General features: G+C 31.9%; 1 protein-coding gene across 1 annotated transcript in view; it reads left to right on the top strand.

The window, feature by feature from the left end:
• The first annotated feature begins 3,439 nt into the window (after nt 1-3,439).
• LOC145293176 (Rieske domain-containing protein-like) overlaps nt 3,440-18,233 on the top strand; it is a 32,397-nt gene continuing 17,603 nt past the window's right edge. The window contains exon 1 of the mRNA XM_080139645.1: nt 3,440-3,641. Coding sequence (XP_079995771.1) covers nt 3,542-3,641 — 100 coding nt within the window. The 5' untranslated portion in view covers nt 3,440-3,541. The remainder of the gene's footprint in view (nt 3,642-18,233) is intronic.

The following is an 18,233-nucleotide window of genomic DNA, read 5'->3' as shown; positions in this document are numbered from 1 at the left end:
TAAGAAAAAGGCAAATGACTGTACAGTCTATCATCAAGCTTGTGAGTATGTGCCATACAATTTATTGAATTTATTGAGTGCATGTTTTTGGAAGTACTCGTTCTTAATTTTCCTTTTAATCATAATCTTTCATTTTAGTGACATTTACAACTTATGAACCAGTTTGCTTGTTTTTTTTTTTTTTGCTATTTTTTGTGATTTGACATTTTTTTTTTTGTTTTTGAGTGCCTGCAAAGGGAACAATTTGCGACCTATTTGGAAAACAACTTTTCCCTCATTTTAAAATAACACCTCTTTTTACTTTATTCTTTTGCTCCCTCCTCTTTGTTTTATCCTTTTATTTTCTGCAGGCTCTCATTTCCCAAGGCCTGAGAGAAGGATGGAGGAGAGCTGATCCCAGATCTCTCTTGTGGATTTAGTCTCAATTTCTTTATTGGAGAAAAATCTGACCTAATATGGTGTCTATGTGGCCCCAGAAAGGGCATTGTTATTTGTTTTTATTAATTCAGACGAGTGTATCTGCAGGAAGACCTGTTGTTTCCAGATTATTGATGATCAAAATAATAAATGAATTTAAGTCTTTAAACACATAAAACAACACGGCTACACAGCACTTAACTATTCATTTCAAATTAATCCTTGTTTATCTTCTTTTAAATTAATATTGAATAAAGTTCAGTTTCAGTATAAATCGGACCATGTTTCTATAAATACAATTGTTAAAGTTTTCTAATACTTAATAAAAAAAAAAAACTATCATGTAGCCTTATTTGTCAACATATCCACCACCACCGAGAGAGTAGGCCAGTGAACATGACAGCGTAATGTCACTTCCTGATCAACTTGTAGGTATAGAAAGATTCCAGTATTCAACCACGTGGTCATGCTAACAGGCATAAAAAATATGGCTACCAATTGTGTTACTGATTGTCCATGGCTACCAATATGTGTTACCAATTGTCCATGTGTGTCCTAAAGAGAAAGAACAATTCTCAATTTGGATAATAATTATTATAAGTGCACACTGGGATAATTTTAATCTAACAAAATATAGTAAGTGAACTAGTTTTTGAACTTTTATTTCTATCAGAGAAAGTAGAATATTTTATTTATTTTTTTTTTACTGCAAAACAAACAATTTTTATATAATATTTTTCAGTTGTTCTTTTAATAATAAATAAAACTTTTCACAGAGTATTTCCAAATATTTTTAAGTTTTTTTGTTTTTTTTTACGATAAGTGAATTTTCAATATTTTAGCACCGAGCGTAATTTATTTCTTTGAAATACATTTAAAACTTCAAGGATTTGTTTTTTATAACATTTTAACTGTAAAGAATTTACATGACGGGTTTGTTTTACTATACACATAGATTTGAAAAAGTTATCAAAAACAAATATATAACAAATAAATGCAAGGCAAGATAATTTACTTTTCTATCAAACCGGATAAATGTTTAGTGTTTTTATTTAATGTAAAGTGTTTATTCAGCTCGAAAAACATACAGTGTTTACCGATGTATTTGAAAACTGCAAATGGCAGCATGCTTGCACATGGTAAGTTTGGGAAAGCGAGTTTAAACAAAAAAATTATACAAAATATTGTTAGAAACTCTCTCAATATATGTTACTGTGACATAGGTGGACATATATTCGATGGGTTTCTAACAGTATTTTGTATAATTTGTTTGTTTGAACTCATTTTCCCAAACTTATCGAGTTCAATAGCGAGCATGCTGACATTTTTCTTTTGAAAATATATCGATAAACATTGTATGATTTTCGAAGAGATTACATGTTTTAAAGTGAGTAAAACCACTAAAAACCTTTCCAGATAGGTAAAAGAGTAACTTATCTTGCCTTTGATAACATTTATTTGGTATATATTTGATTTTTGACCACTTTTTCGAATCTATGTGTATAATAATACAAACCTCTAAAACATCCAGGTAGGTAGAAAAGTAACTTATCTTGCCTTTGATAACATTTATTTGGTATATATTTCTTTTTGGCAACTTTTTCGAATCTATGTGTACGGTAATACAAACCCAAAATTTAATTTAACTTGGAAATATTATTTAAAATACACGTGCGTACATTGCACAAGCACCCTTATTATTATCATAATAATAATAAAAAACTGGTGTAGATGACATTGACTCGCGCCACAGCAACTAGTTGTGAAGGGTCAGAGAGGATAGAAAGACCGAGGTGGGAGAGTACTAACCAAATCTCCACTGGAAGTGTGTAGTTCAAATCTGGTACCTTGGGGAGGCATTTTGTCACTCAAATCCAAAGAAACATGAATGGCCGATGCCAACGAGAAATCAGTGACAACAGCTGTTGCGATAACATGCAACCATCTGCACAAGTGGTCAAGAGGTGGAGAACACTGGAAATCTGAGGAGACTTGTTGTCACTTGGTCTCCAGGGAACACCACAGGTTACTGCCAGTGAGCAATCACTGATGATGGCCTGTGAGACAACTACACATTTTGATGAAAAACATGGGGAAAAATGGACATAGAAGAACAGAAAACCAAAACTTTAAATATAATTTCTGTATTTAAAGTAATAGTTGTTTAAATATTTCAACATATAATCTTGTGGGAAAAATCCAGCTTCCCAATAAGGGGCACTCTGGATAAGAACAAAAATAATCTCAGTCATGAAAGATTTCTCCTCCACTGACCGAGGACAGAAAAGGTAAAGTGTAGCATCAAAACAGATACTACACTGTGATCTTGTTCCAAAGGCAAAAAAGTATTTGTGTTTAATGTTTCTTTAATTGTTTATTCCCTAAATTCATAATTTAGTTTTATCAGTATTAAATTGTATATTCCTTTCAAATTACTTAATTTTACATAGATAATATTTATATTTTATATTGAATAAAGTTCAGTTTAAGTATTAATCGAACTATGTTCCTTTTTCTTTTTAAAAATGTTTTATTGCTCTTTTTCAAATAGCCCTCATATAGTGCTGACAGTCTGACAAATCTTACCTACATTGCCTGCAAACATTTTTCAGTTAGCAGGCCTTCTTCTTACTCTCGGTGGCCGTGACATATCTCAGTGGCAGCAAAGTGTATGACGTCATGTTGAATCGTAAAGCCCTTTTACATTAGGAAGAAGTCTAAACTTGAATTATACCGAACTAAGGGGCGTAACTCACAAAATTTGAAGTCAAAATGATTTCTCAAAAGTCTTCCGTGGCGGATGAATATAATATTTTTACACTGTTGTGGGTCGGCCAACCAAATAATTATTTAAAAAAAAAAAAAAAAAATGTCTTAAGAAAGATTAAATTTAGATAAAAACTACAGTGTAGAAATTTATAATTTTAATTTACATACTGTGCGATTAGTATCTTGTTTTTTATTAATAAAATTATGAGAATTATTTTTTGTCTTAGACTGCGTTCTTTCACAAGTGGCGAGTGGCGGGCATTATGATTGGTCCGAATAATCACACAACTTTATGAATTTTCTCTTCGATGTTTTTAATCGTTTATATTTTTTTCGTACATATTTTTAAAGAAACATGGCCAGAGTCACTATTGATAACAATGAAACTTTTTTTCGTGATAAGAATAAGAAAAATGAGAAAGTTTTTTTCCCGATTGAAGGAATCAAAGCAACAGGTATATTAAATGTTTTTTTTGCTAAATTTTTTTTTTTCAAATATTCCCATGCTGACTTATTGGGGGGTGGGGGGCCTTGTTTTTGGTTTGTATTAGGGTTCATTTATAGTTAGTTCTTGTTGTAGGCATGTTTTACTATTAACAACAGACCGAAAAAGTAGTAGCAAATATATAAAAGTTGGGTTCTTATTAGAATTGCACTAAAAATATAACATAATAATCATTGTACATCATAAAGATTATTAAATAATCTTTATGATGTACGACGTACTCGTCATGAAACGAAGATGTTATATTCGAAAAATCATGTAATTTGAGCAGTGAGCAGAGCAAATAGTTTTTTTTATATTTAAGAAAATAAAAATGTACGATTTTTAGCGAATTTAAGGGGTTGTATTACTGTACACATAGATTCGAAAAAGTTGTCAAAAAAATATATAACAAATGTTATCAAAGGCAAGATGAGTTACTTTTCTACCTAACTGGATATGTTTTTAGTATTTTTATTTAATGTAACATGTTTATTCAGCTCGAAAAACATAGTGTTTACCGATGTGAAATTAAAAATGGCGCCCGACACTCTCTTTGTCACGGTAAGTTTGGGAAAAAGAGTTAAACATAAATAACTAGACAAAATACTATTAAAAACCCACCGAATATATGTTAGCTTATGTCACGGTAACATATATTGAGCGAGTTTTTAACAGTATTTTGTCTAGTTTTTTTTTTTATTATTTTTAACTCCTTTTTCCAAATAAGTTTGTCAAAGAGAGAGTCGGTGTGGTGGGCATTTTTAACTTTTCAATACATCGGTAAACTATGTTTTTCGAGCTAAATAAATATTGGGGTTGTATTACTATACACATAGATTCGAAAAAGTGGTCAAAAATCAAATATATACCAAATAAATGTTATCAAAGGCAAGATAAGTTACTCTTCTACATATCTGGAATGGTTTTTAGTGGTTTTACTCACTTTAAAACGTGTAATCACTTCGAAAATCATACAATGTTTATCGATATATTTTAAAAAGAAAAATGTCAGCATGCTCGCTATTGAACTCCGCCGAATATATGTCCGCTTATGTTACGGTAACATATATTGAGCGAGTTTCTAACAGTATTTTGTATAATTTTTTTGTTTAAACTCATTTTCCCAAACTTACCGCATGCAACAGCAAGCATGCCGCCATTTGCATTTTTCAAATACATCGGTAAACACTGTATGTTTTTCGAGCCGAAAAAACACTTTACATCAAATAAAAACACTAAAAATTTATCCAGTTTGGTAGAAAAGTAACATCTTGTCTTTGATAACATTTATTTGTTATATATATATATATTTTTTTTTTGACAACATTTTCGAATCTGTGTATAGTAAAACAAACCCTTAAGTTCTAAAAAAATTCACGTAATTTGATCAGGTAGGTTTTAAAAAAAAAATTTGGTACTGGTCGCGATTAGAGTTCCCTGCCGAACACCCTAAAAAAGCACTGACTTCTCCCCACGCATGCGCAAAGGACATGTTTTAGTTGCCATAGTAACTAAACGATCATGAATTTTTATCGACTTTGTTTTACTGTTTATGAATATTGAAATAAGACATTACTACACATTTTTATCGACTTTTTTTTTTTTACTGTTTGTGTCACTTTTATCGACTTTTTCTTTTCTTTTTTAAATAGCATTTTCTTTTTTAAATGTGTTTTTAGTTTTGTGTGTTGAATGAAACTTTTTTTTTTCATTACAACAATAGTTATCGACCCCGGTTAGCTAATTCCGTAAAATGAGATTCTACTTTTTTTAGGCGAATTTGCACCCTCCCCATGTTAAGAATGGCTTTTTAAATAATTTCTTTTGAAATGACGACGTTTTTACTGTTTATGAATATTAAAAGAAAAATAATTACTAAACAATTATTAATTAAAAAAATGGGTGCTAGTGCACTTATGATCCGCGCTATATTTTAAATCGTATTTCTAAGCTTAATTAAAGTTTAATGTTTTTTTTTATTCAATTGTAAGGTTAAAGTAGAGAATAGGTACAAAACTCCCTCCCTATGTTAAGAATGGCTTTTTAAATAACGTTATTTCTGCACGGATCAATAAGTGCACTAGTACCACAAAATGGTGATAGAATAATAAATTTACATACCTTTGTTTATTTAATCAATGTTATTTTCGCACCATTCAAAATTTATGAATTATAAAATTAAAATAAACTAAAAAGAAAAGTAACTAAACAATTTTTTGATAATCTTTTTTAACTACAATATTTATTTACAAACAAAATTGGAAAAAAAAATTTATGGGTAAATGTTTACTTTAACTGTTTTTCTGCTGGTTGCCATGAAACTCAACAACCAAGGAGTATTTCACACGAGGTACCACTCTGATAGATGTTTTAAAATATTGTCGAAAGCTTCTTTTCCGCTTTTGCCATAAATTTCCCGCCATATGAATTCATCCAAATGGGATTCCATCGTGGTTGTGTTTGTGTACGCCCATCATTGCTTTGAATTTCCTTTTAGCATTTTTCCAAAAGCATTCTATGTTATTTGTGTGAACCCCGGTGAGTGGATCCACAAAGTTTTGTTGATGTTCATATGGCGGATTGACGTTAATTGCTGTTATTGATGCATACGCTCTCCAGCAATCCGAGTATATAATTGTACCCGGTTTTATAAATTTTTTAATAAGTGGTGTCAACGTTTCGGCTGAACGGCCATCCACAAAAACTAAAAAGCCAATTTTATCATTTCTGTCCCAGCCATCGAAAACCCACCGTTGTTGTGGAAGTCTCCCTCTGTTATATTTTCTTTTGGTCATTAATGACTCATCTACTTCTACTCCTGGTCATTAATGACTCATCTGCTTCTACTCCTGGTCCACCAATTTGGTATGGGTTCAACGTCAAATGGTGACTTGTTATGTCTCTTAAATACTGATACCATTGAATAACGGTACTCATGTGTAATTTGCACACATCAGTTGCTACAAACACAGGTAACTGATTAGCCCATGAGTATACCACTCTGATAAAATCTGAGAAAGTCAATTTTGACCGTTTCAGATATGACCCGTTGGTTAGGCTTGCTGTTTGGGTTTTGTACGTTTTGCAACGGAATCTTGTCGTTCCCCGGTATTTAATGACTGTCATCTCTCGCTGACATACAATGAAGTTCGTTTTTGAAGCAACTATCTTCCTTTCCTTAAGGAACTGATATGCGGATTCAAAATCCTTGGTCCATAGCTCTGTAAACATTTTGGAAAATAAAGTTGTCTTGTGTTGTAATCGAAGTAAATGAACAGGAACCAATTCCTTCCGGGCATGCGTAACCCTTCCTTACCGCAAGCCGGAATATTTGTTTCATCATTGTTGTAATGAAAAAAAAAAAACACATAGTAATGATAAATGATTTATTTTATTCATTAAATGAAAAAAGTTAAAAATTTAAAAAAATAGTTGTTTATATGTGCATGTAAAAATGTTTGTACAAGTGGGAAATTATTTTAATATTCATTTTAAGAAAATGCTATTAAAAAAGAAAAAAAGTCGATAAAAGTGAGACATAAACAGTAAAATGTAGTCATTTAAAAAGAAAATGCTATTTTAAAAAAAATAAAAAGTCGATAAAAGTGAATGAATGGTGCAAAAATAACATTGATTAAACGTAAGTAAATTTATTATTCTATCACCATTTTGTGGTACTAGTGCAAGTGCACTTATTGATCCGTGCTGAAACATCGTTATTATTTAAAAAGCCATTCTTAACATGGGGAGGGGGCAAATTCGCCTAAAAAAGTAGAATCTCATTTTACGGAATTAGCTAACCGGGGTCGATAACTATTGTTGTATCTATTTACTATGCCGCTCCACGGGACAGAGTTAGACACCAGGGTCGTTTTTTTAACGTGGAGAAAAGATACAAAAATAAAAATTGTCTCAGTCGTGAAGGATTTCTCCTCCACCGAAAGAGAACAAGAAATGGAAGTGCAGCATCTGAAGAACAGATACTACACTTTGATCTTGTCCAGAAGGCCAAGAATTGTTGTAATGAAAAAAAAAAAAAAGTTTCATTCAACACACAAAACTAAAAACACATTTAAAAAAGAAAATGCTATTTAAAAAAAAGGAAAAGTTGATAAAAGTGACACAAACAGTAAAACAGTAAAAAAAAAAAAAAAAAAGTCGATAAAAGTGATTAAAAGTGAGATATTAGCAGTATCAGAATTTTGGGGGAATTTTCAGCCGAGTCGCCATTTTGAATAGACACCTATCTTTCTATCAGATTATAAAAATATGAAAACGTAATTTAAACCCGTAAATTTTATTTCAATAAAACGAGCAAAGACCAAATTTTAATATCATAAAAGCTTTAATAGAGAAATAAACAATTTTATTTATTTTTCCTTCGATTTCTTCACTTAACATTTCACGGAATGTCGAACAATAACATTACTTGAATCTTACGATAAATATTTAACGGCAAAATAAAGAACTTACCTGGTTAATGAGTAAGATATGCTTTCTTTTAATCTTCCTGTATGAGAATTTATTCATATTTATGTATTATAATCCATGTATTTTTTAAATGGAAGGATTTTTCCAACACGTATAGCGACAACGCGTGTCTTTCAAGAAAGTTGTTAAGACACCGGATGTTAAGATTACACTTACTTATGTACGGAAGCCTATAAGTGTAAAAAAAAAACACTAATTCAGAAACCTTAATAATCTCGATATTGGATTATATTCCTTCAAATTTTCCACTTTTAAAGGTTTTCGGAGGCGCTGAAAACGGAAATAACCATTTATATATACGGCAAACGAAACTAGTAGTTTCAATTTTACAAACGGTCACAAAGTGGGGGGGTCACTTTTCTATAATGGGCACCCACTTTATGGCCACATTGCAATGAACAGATTTGGTCGTAATTTTAAAGGAATTTTCGAGGGTGGCTTCATATTGACCCTATATGAATAAAGGGTGGAATTCTTCATATTTACCCTATATGATTAAACAAATATTTAATGTAATAATAACGATAATAACAAACCAAAACACGTCTTCTTTATAATATAAGTTTTTTATTCCGTTTTGTATAAAATAAACGAAGGTTTATGTATATATCAAAAATATAAACAGAACACTTTAGGATTGACATTTCCTATTTTCCAATGTAAGTAAGATTTTAATCAAATAATTTCTTATAAATTCTTCAAAGATGTGAGAAATTAAGCAGAAAGACAAAGAAATTCCATTTGAATTTATTGAAATAAAAAAGAAATTGAGTTTATTTTAAATTCAGGGGAAAAAAATTAAGATAAGTTTGCAAATGTCTTTAAAACAAGAAAATAAATAAAATTTTCCAGCGTACATTTTGAAATCAGAATAAAAGTTTAAATAATTTTATTTAAAACAAAATAAGAAAATATAAATTCTCTTTAGACAGATTTAAATTCCAGAATAAAAAGTTTTTCAATATTTTTTTTTTTTTTTTTTTTTACAAGAAAATAAATTTTTCCAGCAGACATTTTGAATTCAGAATAAAAGGTTTGGATTCAATTTTTTTTTAAACAATAAAAAAAGAAAATCTAAATTTCCTTGGACAGATTTATAAAACATGATAGAAAGTTTGCAATAATTTTTTTTTTTTACAAGAAAATAAATTTTTCCAGCAGACAGTTTGAATTCAGAATAAAAGGTTTGGATTCAATTTTTTTTTAACAATAAAATAAGAAAATCTAAATTTCCTTGGACAGATTTATAAAACATGATAGAAAGTTTGCAATAATTTTTTTTATTCTTTAAAGACAAGTAAATAAGTCTGCTCAAAAGAATGCTTAGTGTTGGAGTAGCAGGCAGCAGTTACGTTTTTGCCCGACTTCTAAAGGGAGATAACTTGTCCTTTTTTTTATTTTGGCGCCTTTACGCTATCGTACATGAAAACTGGGATTTTTCATTTTTGGATTTACACGGATTACGAAATGACGAAGATATGCAATGTTATTTTGTTTTTTTTAATATCTTAAAGAAATATCTGAATTTTTTATTTATTATACTATAAATCTGCATTATCGGGTTTCGTCTTTTTTTTTTTTTTATATCGAAAAAAGGAAACCAGGAATTAAATATAAAAATATACACTGACCGAACATTAATGACTGGAAAATTCTAAACAAAAGTTAAGCTTCCACGTAAAAAAAACAAACAAAAAAAAAACACGTGGTTATCGAAAAAAGAAGGATTTACATTTTGGACTTTACCGGTAAATTTACAGATAAGTGATATTTTTTTGTTGTTTTAAATTTGAGTATTTTATTTATTCATGTTTTATCTTCAATTTGTGATATATAAAACGTGTTGACCAAAATTAATTATTAAAATTCTCAAAATGGGGGGGTGAATTTATAAAACGTTTGTCTAAAATATTATATTCAGTTTATTGGAAAGAGCATAAAATTTTACATTCACCCTGAAAAAAACGTAACAATTGAATGATTAGGAAAATTTTGATAGATTTTTAAAGTTTAAAAATTGAAAAATATTCATCTCATAAAAATCAATTGATTTCATTACGTAACAAAATGGCTCCCAGAGCGCACACACGCACTTTGTAAACACTTTTTTAAACAATGAAAAATAATATTTCTATTATTTTTTAAACAACTTAAATAGTTTATTTTGGAAGCATATTCTATAAAGAAAATAAATAACCCACTTTAGAAAGAGAAATTACGAGTTTTCTATATTTTATTCGCAGTTTTCTGTTAGGGGTGTCAAAAATTTCCCCAAAATTCTGATACTGCTAGTGAGATATTATTAATAAATGTGTAGTAATGTCTTTTATTTCAATATTCATAAACAGTAAAACAAAGTCGATAAAAATTCATGATCGTTTAGTTACTATAGCAACTAAAACATGTCCTTTGCGCATGCGTGGGGAGAAGTCAGTGTTTTTTTAGGGTGTTTGGGGCAGGGAACTCTAATCGCGACCAGTACCAAAATTCTTTTTTTTTTTTTTTTTTTTTTTTTTTACAGAGAAAAATTAAATTAAAAAAGAGCGATCGTATCCCAGCCATATTGCCTATTTTGTGGACGAGGAGTGGGGGCGCCAAGTGAGATAACTCCATCAGTGATGGTGACAAACTTTAAGCGGTGATGGAGCCCACCATCACCGCTTAAAGTTTGTCAAAATTTGACGAGTTTATTTTGAAACATGGACGGAAAAATACATAAGAAAATTTTTTTTTTTTTTTTTTTTTTTTTCTTATTTTACAGTTTCTATATCCTTTTTTGGCGGAGGTTGAGAATCCTGCCACTTTACCAAAATTGCTAAAAACATGGCGGACGACCTACGCGCACATCACTGAAAGTAATTAACGCTCCCTCTGACACGTGACCGGAAGTTTGGGGCATATGTCTATTTGTTTTGATTTTACATAGGTGAATGAATAAACGAATTGTCTCCAAAACATACGAACCAGTCTTCCACCTAATAATAAATTAGAAAAAAAAAATAACAACTTTTTGGTACTTGTGCAGTTCTGTTACCGCGAGTGTACGAATCATTTTTCACTTTCACCTAACAATTTAAAGAAAAAAAAACTTTTTTTTTAAGTTCGTATTTCTCACGTTGACGAAACTGCACTAGTACCAAATGTCTTTTTGGTTAAGAATAAAAGTATGGTGAAAAAAATGTAAATAAATAAATTAGAAAAACCCCCCCAACTTTTTGGTACTTGTGCAGTGGGTTTGTATTACTGTAAACATAGATTCGAAAAAGTTGTCAAAAAACAAATATATAACAAATAAATGTTATCAAAGGCAAGATAAGTTACTTTTCTACCTAACTGGATATGTTTTTAGTGTTTTTATTCAATGTAACATGTTTAGTCAGCTCGAAAAACATAGTGTTTACCGATGTATTGGAAAATTGAAAATGGCGGCCGACTCTCTTTGTTGGAATTTTTTTTGTACAAATAATAGTGCATCCCCCCCCCCCTGTTTACATTTATTTTTTATCTGGTTCTTATATATGATATTTTGTATCTTTTTTTGATTCTTAGTTTTGTACATTTTGAGTTTGTACGAAACTCCCTTTAATTTGGAGAAAAGAGAAATGCTAGCTACGCGATGACATCACAAGCTCAGCGCGTATTTCGCTCTTTTGAAATTCGGCGGACATGGAGATTGGACATTTGGTTCATTGCCCGGCGCTGAAGATGGAGTTTTGACGAGCATCCTTCAAAGAAGAAAACTCTGGCAAGAATACCTGGATATGTGACGAGACATACTTCTGAAAACTATCTACGTGACTACGGTTTTGCATGTATTTTAGAAGGAGTGAAATTATTTTTAAAAAAATATCTTATCTTACGTGACAAGGAATTTTGGAACCTTCTACAAAGAAGAAAATCTCGGGCAAGCGACACGGCCTTGCTTCTGAAATCCATCTGCGTGTCTATGGTTTGCATGCAAACATGGAGAGAGAGAAAATGCTAAAAGAACTTTTGTTATATAGTTATTATTATTATTAGACGAATTTACCACTTGTGCGTATGTTACGTGAGTTCTTATTAGTAAAGATACGAGTCTTAGTGAGAGTTTGTCTTATTACCGAGAGATGTTGAAGACTCAGAGAGAGATAGATGTTGTTGTAAGAGACTTTGTTCGTTTTATGAAGATTCATATTTATATTAAAACTGTTCATTCTTTAATTGTATAGATTGGAAGAAGGAGAAGCTCTTTGAGTGAAGGGGATAGTGTTCACTGTTCAGACATTGTGTAGACATGATGTAGATTCTCATTGTGGATATGAGAAGTCGAGATGTGTATGAAAAGACATTTTATAACACAAATATATAATACAATTTCACTTTACCTTTTTGTAAGAATCATAAGACAAGACGACGTTTTTATAAAACACATGATGAGGTTTATTTCTCACACGACCGGCCGGGATTTCCATCCTCAAGAATTCAAAGCCTCACATTTTAGTTTCAACGTGACGTCTCGCTTCCTAGATGACTGACTGTCTTCTTCTAACTAAAGTTTTTCTCTATTCCCAGAACTTTCTATTTTCCGTGACGTCATACACATGTTAAAACATGTGCCTTCTTTCACGTGTTCTGGACCTGCGTGTCCAAAACTTTTCCTATACTCAGTAACCTATTTTTCCAATATGTTAAAAACATTATCTTATAAGCTGCATTCTTTCAATTTAAAATTTCATAACAAACTTGATAGTTCACATTCTTTCCTTGAAATATTTTATCTATATTTTAAACAAACGTTTGTTTTACATTTTTAAATTCTCACACGTAATCTATTTCTAAACCTAAATTACGAGGTTCAAATTCCGTCTGTTGCTATTTCATTTTAATTTTAACTAAATTCTCTTTTTTTATACTTACATGAAAAGGGGACAGCCCTTATCATGTAACATCCCTCCCTTCCATATTTCACGAAAAATAAATGTATGCATTTTTAAATTTAGTACATTTTTTTATTTTTACATCTACACAACCACACGGCTAGAAAGATCAGGCTAAAAAACAAACGAAAAAAAAATCTCTTTCAGTCAGCCCTCCGCGGCCGACTTCACAATTATTTATTCATTTATAAGATCAGAACCTTTCTGATCTTCGTGGCATTTACTTTTTTGGGTGTAGGGTCTTTACCTATGATTCACATCAGCTATTTTCCAGCCACCCATATGCCGCAGACTAGAGGTTTTCACCTTTCTCGAAATGGACGACTTCCTGCGTCCCTAGTGTCCTGATCTCTCTTTCCGCATGGTTAGTCTTATCAAGTATGGCTTTGTTTTTTATTCTATAACTATCTTATACAGGACATACCAAAGCTCATATACTTAAATCTTTGTGGTTGGCTTCAGAAGTTTAAGATATACCTTTTTTTCTCTCATACGGATTCACTCGGATTTCCTTACTTGGATTCTTGAAACTTCGACGAGGATTTAAAAATATCACCCCTAACTAACTAACACCTTTCGCGCCCAATATCTTAATTGCACCTAAATTCTATCTAATAGCCCGATTGTTTTGTGATTTTTCTTTTCTCTCACCAGCTTCTAAGATCCAGCAGATATATCCCACATTTATGCGTCTCTAAAAAAAAAAAAATACAAGGTTATATCTTTCTTACGTAATCTACAGCATATTTTTGCCTGTCTCTTACTTCATTAAGCTATATGTGATTGCCTCGGGACTACCTATTCTCGGTTTACTGGTCCCCTTAAGAATTTTCGTATTCTTTCCAACGCCTGTTTATTAATTAAGCCAAGTCTTACCACTTTGCTTGGAGTCGTTACGTGCAACCAGCTTATTTTAAGCACTTAATTAACCAGGTTCCCAAATTTTTCATATAGGGGCACATTTTGTGCTTATCAATCCCTACCAAGTCACTTTTCTTGGAGAAAAATTTTTAGGATCTCTAAAAAAAAACAACAAAACCAAATGCTAAAACAAAACATCTTTCTTACGGCTTATCACATCTAAAAACTCTCTAAATACCCGTTTACGTAATTTTAATTCTTGTCCCCCTTCTAAAATTCTAACTGAATCTGTAAGCCAACCATACGTCTTAACTAGTTTTATTTTCTCCTAGAATGTTTAAATCTAATGTATATTTACTGCTGACTTTGAATTCTTGCTGTGAAAATCAATAACATTTAGATACATTTAAGACAATTTACAATATTTGTTCAACATCATAAAAACATTTTCAAAAAAAAATCTATATTCTAAACAAACGTTTGTTTTACATTTTTAAATTCTCACACGTAATCTATTTCTAAACCTAAATTACGAGGTTCGAATTCCGTCTGTTGCTATTTCATTTTAATTTTAACTAAATTCTCTATTTTTATACTTTCATGAAAAGGGGACAGCCCTTATCATGTAACACTTTGAACAAAACAAAAAAAAAGGGAAAACGGCACGTGCCTGACTGGCTTTCAATTTGTGAGTACGCTCCTAAAATTAATTTCATATGCGAGTGTGATTAGGAGATACTATTTTGAATATTATTATTGTATTCGTTAATGGATACACACATCTTCTTTGTAAGAACCAGTGTTATTTTTTTCATTTTCAACTTATTATTGTAAATAAAATCTCTTCTTCGTTTCAAAGCAAGACCTTTATATTCTATTCTTACCCCCCCCCCCCTTTTATTCTATGCTGTCATTTTTTTTTTTTTTTCAGGTTAGTTACTTTAGTGTTGAATTTATCTGGAAGCAAGATAAAATTCCAACATTTTGCAAATTTTTCTTTTACGTAAAAGTAGGTTGGGAAATTTCTGCTTTTATTTGAGGGCATTTTGCAAATTGTTTTCCGACATTTTGCAAATTTCTCCCCTTTATATAGAAGAGGTTGGAAAATTACTGCTTTTATTTAAATGCATTTTGCAAATTTATTATTCCCTTTTTCGGAACACTTTGAAATTAAAGTATATTCCCTTTTCTTCGAGATACATTAATTCTCTTTTGGTAAATGCATTTTGCAAACTTTGTCTCTATATCAAATACATTTAGCCATTTTTTTGTCCCTTATTTGGGACACTGAAAATTAAGTGTACCTTTTTCTAATCGAGATACGCTTTAATTCCTTTTCTTTCAAGTTAGGATTTAATTTAACCTCTTGAAATTTCTGTTACCTCCACTACCTTATCCTATCGACTTGTCACTTAGATTCGTTCGACTACTGTGAATTTCTTTCGTTATTTAAAGGCATTTTCCTAATTTATTTTCCCTTATTTAGAAGCATTTTGTAAGTTTACTGCTTTTATTTGAAGGCATTTTACAAACTCGTGTTCCCTTATTTCAGAATACTTTTCAAATTAAGTGGTCAGTTATTTCAAATAATTTAGCGAACTAAATTACTATACACCTTGTATGATATGAAGCGTGTGCCCTCCCCTTTCTGTCTCGAGACCCGTTTTCTTTTCATTCTGTCAATGCGTTACTTAGCTAGGGTTAAATACACTCCTATCACTGCCCAACTTGTTGACTCTTTCTGTGACCTCCCTGCACCCCACGGCCCGTATAGATATTTCAGTTACTAAATTCCCTTCTCTCTTAAGATGTTACTTGGCGTGTATCTCAACGTCCCCCTGCAACATTCAACGACTGCTATGTCCTGAATTTAGAAAACGTGTAATGTAATTTAGTGTTTCCAACGTTCGACATTTGCTTAATAAAAATTCCCGAATTTAGCATTTTTATGTACGTCTAGTGTCTTTATTTATATCTGACTAATATTTTACGCACGTCTAGTGTAGCGCACAACTTTTCATAAATATTTTTCTTAATAAAAAGATTAAGCGATAAGTATACACTTTCCATTTTCTACTCTTTAGAATTGAAGTTGTAACTTTTGTATCCCTATTTCGGAGTATAATTTGCTTGCTTTAGTTGAATTTCCACAGGTATTGCAATTTACTTTGGGAGAAACTATAGCATTTTCTGTCCCTAGTCAGCGAATAAGAGATCCTACTAGACTGAGGTAATTTTATTTTTAGTCCTAATCCAGTGTGTTCGGTATTTTTTGGAAGCTGGATTTTCCTCACTTGAAGAAACGACTTTTTATCTAACTATACCCTAGTAAATAGAGATGCTGTGTCCGAAGCTGGTGTTAGTTGTATGTACGTATTTTCCTCAATATATTAGAAAAAAAAAGGAATAAGTATAGACCCCATTTTTTTATTTTTTTATTTAATGAACACATGCGTTCTCTCACATGTGTTAAATGTTTGTGGGTTGTGAATTAACCAGACGATATTATTAGAAATATTGTATTATACATTGAAGATATTTATTATAATTTTCTATAGCGAGTTTATACCCATTTGCTTTGCGGACTGTGTTATTCTAAGAGTTTGTGAAAAGACAAGTTCCCTTTTTCTTTGCTTGGCCCGTATTTACATTTGGTTATTTGGATTCCTTTGAAGATACATATGTGACATTGGTGGCATGTACCCTCCCCCGACGTAGTTGTTTATTTAAACTCTGTTCCCACTCTTTCCCTAGGTTGCATTTCAGTGAGGATATTCCTATAAAAGTGTTAAACGTTATTCATTTTCTAGTTTATTAACTTCCATATAGAAGTTTGAATTTTAAATTCACTTAATTTTAATTTTGAATCATAGTGACTCTTTTAATTTGTAACTGGGGATTGTATCCCTTGATATTTTCACGGCTCAATATGCTTGTTTTGTTTGTGCTATGAGGAAGGAATTTTATGTAAATACCTTTGTGTGTGCATTTTTTTTGTGTATAATATTTGAACACCTATTTTTTGTATTTGTTTGGATTTATTCCATATTTTTGGAAAAAAAGAACAAACGCTACACGATGTTGGTCACTCGTTCTTCCGGATTCCTTGTAAGGAAACGAAAGTTTTATTTAGGGAAGATTATCGCTGTCTTGGATTTATTGTGGTTGCAGAAGGAATTACCGAAGCCTTATTTTATAACAATGAAGGCCGATGTTGATGAATGGTTAGCATCGGTGGATAATATAACTGAGTTGTTGGGTGATTGTTCCTTACGTGAGGATGTGGACTGTTTGCTAGTAGAAGCGGATGCTGTTGATGTAGTGTTCTCGTCCCAGGTTCGATTCATTCTTTCGAGGTTGGCAGATGGTGTGGAGTGTGATTCCCTGTGCAACCCTGTGATATTCGAAACCCCTAGGGAGATGCTCAGTGAGTTACCGACTACTAAGCCTGAATGTCCAGACTCTGAAAACTGTTTGCTGAGTGCTGGCAAGTTTGGCTTGGAAGATGTTGCATCACGGTCTTAAAGCAGTGTTGCAAGTGCCACTTCAGAGTAATCAGGCGCTGAAGTTTGATTTTTCTGGTTGGCAGTTTGCCGGTAGTATTTTAAAGAAAAATGTATTGGGAGTGAGATTCCCAGGTATCATGAATGATACCACTCGTGTCCACGACTTGTTAAGTGTGGGCATGAATATAGTGAAATTTATGGAGGGATTTCCATGGGATATTGGAATTGTTTTACCCTCTAACCATGTGTGTCCGAAAACTCACATGTGTGGTTATCTTCCACAACCTTGTCAGAATACTGAGGAACTTAATCATGATGGTGGGGTATTACTCCGGTCATGTGGTTCTGACAATGGTCAGTGGTTAAAGGGCAGGAGTCTATCCTGTGTGAAAGTGCAAGCTTTGTGCACTTCTTTAAGTGCTAATGTTAGCACTGGGAGAGAAATTCTCCATCGAGGATATAGGGCAGAAAGCGCTATATCCGCGTGTGAATGTGAAAAAACCAAGAGGAGAATGGTTTTTGAAGAGTTACGTGAACTCAAGTTTGACTGGGGCGTCCAGATTCCGGTTGAGTGTAACTCGATAAAGAATCCCATGAGGGATCCTGTCGAATTTTCTGACTACATGGTGTGTAGTTCAGCTTCTCCGAGTTCCTATGAGAATGTAGGATATGTTGTGCAGAGATCACTTGCAGAACCTTCATTCTATGAAGTTGCTCATTTAAGTAGGACGGTTCCTGCTTTGGAGTCCCATGCAGGTGTTATTGTTTTTAAATATTTTGTGAAGA

This window comes from Euprymna scolopes, chromosome 14 (genome assembly GCF_053919585.1).
Source record: "Euprymna scolopes isolate OS-2025 chromosome 14, ASM5391958v1, whole genome shotgun sequence".
Classification (NCBI taxonomy): domain Eukaryota; kingdom Metazoa; phylum Mollusca; class Cephalopoda; order Sepiida; family Sepiolidae; genus Euprymna; species Euprymna scolopes.
This window is presented reverse-complemented; position numbering and strand designations above follow the sequence as displayed.